We start from the raw sequence: 5,818 nt of genomic DNA on the forward strand, positions 1-5,818 counted from the left end.
AGCACATGCACGGGTCTTTGCAGAATTGGAGCCTAAATTTGTTTCTGTTTCTGAATTCCAGGTTGGATCTTGATGCAACTGTTATTTTATATATTAAAATATCAGGTTTCTGCCCACACACAAAATGCATGATGTATAACAGACCTTGCGAGGCAGCCGTTGGAAAAGACCACTTAATCTGTGATTTATACAGAAGGAAGAGTTACTTGTTCCTTGTTTCTCGACTAGAATTTATACATGACCAAACTGTGAAGGTGTTGCTCCTCAGAAGCTCCATGATGTACATCTGGTTTCACATGCTGTCATTTCGCCCACAACCTAAAATCATAAGCTGAAACTCCACAGAGGTTAATGAAAATTATTCCCCTTTGAGTTGCTTTATTAAAACATAACCTCAAGAAATACTGGCAAGTCAGGAAAGCGACTTTAATCCAATACTTGTTATCCTCTTCCACAGCTTTTAAATCACTCTCTTTGCTCCCTATTTTGAGCAAATACACCCTTACTGTTTTCCTAGTCCTGCTATGACCTTCTGGGAACGTTTTCATCATGTAAAGCAACCTACGGTTCCCTACTTTATAAATCTCATTCATTCCAAGTGTTAACACTAGCTAATTCTCTGCTTTAGAAAGGAAATCATGTTTGTATTTTTGAATAGTCTGCTGGGAAGAGGAATATTTGGGCTTAAAATATTTTTTTCCATTTCATAAATTGTCTTGAGTTTTCTTCCCAGTGGGCAACAGAAGACTGTTTATATAAGTGAAGAGGGAAGCTTACTTTCCCATTACTTCCACAAAAGTACGATTAACAGCGATAACTATGCTAATTATTGCACTAACTGCACTTGGAATGCACCTTACTGGCTGGAGAGGTAATGCATTTGGGTAATAATTAACTCCTTTTTTCCTCAATTACCTTTTATTAGGAGAGCAGAAGGTGTCAAAGTAAACCAGCTGCATATCTTCCAAGAAAAGCCCATGTTTTCCGAAGGAATTCAAGCAGAGGTGCTTTTTTAAGAGAACTGGGCAGGACAAACATTAACATGGCAAGCTCGGCTGTTCAGTTACTTGGCTTCTCCCTCAGCCTGCTCGGCCTAATTGGGACATTAATTGCTACTATTCTGCCACACTGGTGGCGAACGGCACATGTAGGCACCAATATTATAACAGCTGTGGCCTATATGAAAGGGCTTTGGATGGAGTGCGTCTGGCACAGCACCGGCATCTACCAATGCCAAGTCCACCGCTCCCAGCTGGCGCTGCCCCGTGACCTCCAAGCCGCCCGTGCCATGATGGTAATTTCCTGCGTCCTTTCCGCGCTGGCATGCGTGATTGCTGTCGTCGGTATGAAGTGCACGCAGTGTGCCAAGGGGACTTCTGCCAAAGCCTCCATCGCGGTCTCTGGGGGGATCGTTTTCATCCTGGCCGGTCTTGTTTGCCTGGTACCTGTTTCTTGGACCACTAACGATGTAGTTATGGATTTCTACAACCCCATGCTTCCCACCGGGATGAAGTACGAGATAGGTCAAGCTCTTTACCTTGGCTTCGTCTCCGCGTCTTTGACGATCCTCGGCGGCGCATTGCTATGCACATCAAGCCGGTGTCATGGGAATGAGACACCTTACCAGACGCAGCCCAGCAGTGCAAGAAGGACTGCTCCCTCCTACAGACCACCAACTGTCTACAAGGGAAACCATGCTTCTTCCCTGACATCTGCTTCCCATAGTGGCTACAGATTAAATGACTATGTGTGAGTTCCCTAAGATTTGCCTGCGGGACACAGCTGCTTTATAATTTCTGTGCATGGCATAACACAAAGCTAAGATGACTTCTAATTTATAAGGCTTACAATAACAAAGTTTACCATTGTTCCTTTTTTCCTTTCTTTCTGGAGAAAGAAAGAATGGGAACGCAAAACTGCTTGCTGCAAAACCTGGAAAATAAATACAAAGGAGGTTGTGATATTCCAAAGATGGCACATACCTGCCTACTTCCAGTCAGAGTTTTGCAGGCAGGCAGTTCAAGGGCAGTTTTGCTGGAAGTAATGTTTTGGTTTGCAGTTTCTGCCCTGTGACGAGCACTAAAGTGGACCTGACCGCAACTTGTTATTTGAACTAAAAGACGCCGTTTTGCCTAGAACGGAGAACTTCATGGGGAGAGACAGTGATTTTCAGCAGTGATTGCCTGCTGAGTTTCTCATTTCCATAACGCATGACTGTTTCATTATGACAAGGTATTAGTTTTGCTTTGACTTAACTTTGTGTTTGGGTTTTTTTTATAGTCCCTTGAAATACGAACTCCAATAGCATTGTGACAGATGTATTTGACAGTATGCTCTAGCCAATATTTTAAATTATACTATAATGTTTTGACCTTATCAAAATAGAATTTTAGCACATTTTAAAAACAAGAGAATGCATCATAATGGAAACAAACCATCTCAGTGGATCAGTAATATGAAATGTCAGTAACAGGACAAAACCAGACATTTGATGTTAAACTTCTATTTAAAAAATAAAAAGAAAATTAAGTATCAGAATTTGTCACAGAAGAGACATTTAGCTCTCTAGCAGGTCTAGCATTCTGTACAGTCTATGCACTATATAGATCAGAAAAACAATTTCTTGTTCTATCCTCAAATACCATGTGATGAAATGTACTCATTTCTTAGGCTCACTTCCAGTGGTTTTTTTGCCTGGGATCCTGACTGAAGGTGCATTAGGGTTAGTAAGAATATTTCCATACACTCCAGTGGCAGGCTTCAGTGCATAAGGCAGCCTCCGTGCTAGCAGAGGTTTCCTTCACGGTCAGTAACTACTGCCTGTCAGGAGGAGTATAAACCCAAGACATTTACTTCTAAATTCCTGGAAAAATGCAATCATTCTGCAGTGTGTTCAATTAGAAACCAAACTAACAAAGAAAGAACCCCAGCCATCTCCATTTCATGTTACAGTGCAACACATACTATGGGATAAAACCACAAAAAATAAAAGCACTAGACTCCTGTTAACCCTGAAAGCTGTAGGTCTTTCCAGAGCAATATATGGACGATCCCACTGACATTTAATAGGGATAAACCCCCAAATTATCCAAGAACTGTATCACAACCACACTTGGTATACTTCATTTGGCAAAAAGCCTGTTTGCAAATGTGTTTTCACCTCGTAGTACCTCCAGAGCTGGGATCCTTTCAATGTTTCCCTTGGTTTCACTCTGAACCTTCCTTTCCATGGCTGGTCACCTAGATCATGTTTATTTGAATTGTGGCAGAGTGTTTTTCAGTGTAGAATCTGATTATCATCATCCTTTTTTATTCGTTTTTTAAATAAAAAGGCATTTCTACACAATTTTCTGAGACCAACAATAGCAAAAAAGAATCTGGGACCAGACTTTGGTGATTGACCCATAGCAACTGATTATAAACTCGTGTTTTCTTAACAAGCTATTACATATGGTGTGAAAAAAATAATGTACAGAAACTTCACTGACACTGCAAACATCTTAATAACAGACTCTGAGGTGCAAGGAATGGACAGAAACTGCTTTGACAAAGGCTTCTTAGAGAGGATGGAGCCAAATAGTTCATAGTCCATTACAGATTTTCTGGGTGCCTTTTTAGGACAAAAGGTAGCCTAATGAAGGTGGTCAATCACTAGGGCTTTTTCTGTATTTACATTACAATAGATCTAGCCAAATGATTACAATATCGACTTTGAACAAGGGTTTTGGAAAGCCATGAATGCTGGAACACAAGTCCAAGTGCAGGAAACGGGTTTGTGTCTCATTAGGTTGTATGTTTGCTATATACTGATAAATTAATTCACTTGCCAAGATGTTTGTGCAGTGGGAATACTTATGTGTAGCGCTATTCTTACTGCACAAATTCCCAGCCAAGCAGGATACGTGACAGTAGTAAGAACGGTTTATAAAATCCTGGCAAAAATACCTGGAAGTGGTCTGATGTCAATAAAGAGAGGGAGATGGTTTCTTTCACAGGGGGCTGAGAACCAGTGGATCTCGTTCTGTGCTAAAACTGACACAGATTTCTGCTGCCTTTTTTTTTCTTTTTTTTTAAGCTGCCATATGAAACAAAAAGCATATCCATTCTCGCAGCCTCACAGGTCCAGCTGCACGTGTTGATAACCCGAGCTCCCCCGCTGCTGTCACGCAGACCCTTAGCCAGACCTCGCTCCCTGATCATGTGGAGCCAGCCTGGGCAGCCCTGCACTGGCACTGCAATGAAGAGTTGCCCCAAGACCTTAGCCAAGGGGTGAATCCCCTCCACCCCCCCTTTTGCCAAGCAATCCCTTGGTCATCCATGGCATCCCTAAGTGGCAGAGTGTCGCCTAAAGCACACACATGCCAGTGGGAGAGCTGGGTTTCCTGCACCACCAAGGTGCTGTTTGTGGGAATGTGCTTTTTGGGCAGCTGTAACTCAGCAGCAGGGGAAACAAACAGGGCAGGGTGATGGACTGGGGCTACCATAGGCCTGATTCTGCCCGTGGGCATCCTCTGGGTTTTTGCAGAGTCCCACAGAGGCAGATTTTAAAATTAATTTCTTTTTTTTTTATAAGTACAGCCTGCTTTTTGTCTCCAGCTCACTAGAGCTCCAATGCCAGCCTGCCCTCCCTCTGGAGGTACTGCAAGGGACTCTGATGAGCAGCAGTGATGGATGAGGGAAATGAGGAGGTCATCCAGGGTGGGCAGAAATTCCTTTTAGCAAGGCATGCGTTTGACTGTGGTTACACTATGTTTTAAACAACTTCAGTGCGATGTTCCTGGAGGAGCAGGAGTGGGAGATTTGGCAGGGAGGCGCAGGTGGAAGACAGGATTTGGCAGTAAGAGGGTATTGTGGTTGGCGTCAGGGAGAGAGTGGGGACTCTGCTGCAGGATCAGGTAGAAGGGGAGGCATCTGATATAGAGATAGAGGTTGGATTTAGAGAGGCTGGCAGCTTTGGAGGTTGCAAGGAGCTCTTTCAAAGATGCATCTAACCAGGACCATCATGTGGGGATGGGATGAGGTCAAGAATGCTGCTTCCCAACTTGGCATCCTCCATCAGGGCTGGTGGACTATCCGTTCTCCAGTCACCTTGGGTTTTGCCGTCTAAAATATGGCAGACTTTGATATTATCTCAGAATATGCCAAAAGTGTAACTCTGACTCAGCACATCACAAACAATAAAGTACATATCAAAATAAATGAAGAAAAGAAAACATTTCAGTCACTTCTAATATTGCTGCTAGAAGGCGGCTAATAGACCAAAGGAAGAAACCGTGTCATTCTGTGATCACTGAGCCTGTGGGATTAAAATCACGAGCTCCCTTGCAAAACAGTATCCCACCAACTTCATACGCAGGAAAGGAGCATGACCAATAGGATGTGAGAAGAGGCTGCTCTAATGACATGAAGGCTAGGTCAGAGGTGGGCACAGAGGTAGACCAAGGCCTTCCTCAGATGCAAGGCAGGTGAGTAGAAAAAGTGATTTACCTTTCAGCTTAAAGTACAGAAATACATACATTTTAGGACCCAAAAAACCATTATGTTCAAGCCTGCTTGTCTGCACAGCAGAAGTCAAAACACTGTGGTGCTGGAGGAATACATAGCCCATCAGTGAATTTGAATGCTGCTTAGACTGGAAGTCATCAGCTAGATCTAAATTTGGTAAATTACATGTAGGATGCAGCAAGAGTGCTCATGTCCCTCCATACCTAAACCATGGGTTTCAACCACGGCTTATGCCAAGCTTCCACCACGATCCATGATCAGTAGCAGGAAGTCACTGCTACTGAAGGGGTGACACAGAATCATAGAATCATAG

The 5,818-nt window shown here is 43.2% G+C and overlaps 1 protein-coding gene across 1 annotated transcript; it reads left to right on the top strand.

Annotated features, from left to right (window-relative positions):
* Positions 1-1,042: 1,042 nt before the first annotated feature.
* Positions 1,043-1,753, top strand: CLDN14 (claudin 14). The gene has a single exon (XM_010155865.1). The coding sequence runs from the start codon at positions 1,043-1,045 to the stop codon at positions 1,751-1,753; it is 711 nt and encodes a 236-aa protein (XP_010154167.1).
* The last annotated feature ends 4,065 nt before the right edge of the window (positions 1,754-5,818 follow it).

Source organism: Eurypyga helias, unplaced genomic scaffold (assembly GCF_000690775.1).
Source record: "Eurypyga helias isolate BGI_N326 unplaced genomic scaffold, ASM69077v1 scaffold30277, whole genome shotgun sequence".
NCBI classification, from domain to species: Eukaryota; Metazoa; Chordata; class Aves; order Eurypygiformes; family Eurypygidae; genus Eurypyga; species Eurypyga helias.

Coding starts and splice junctions, on each gene's coding strand:
- CLDN14 (XM_010155865.1), top strand. CDS start 1,043: ATGGCAAGCTCGGCTGTTCAGTTACTTGGCTTCTCCCTCAGCCTGCTC.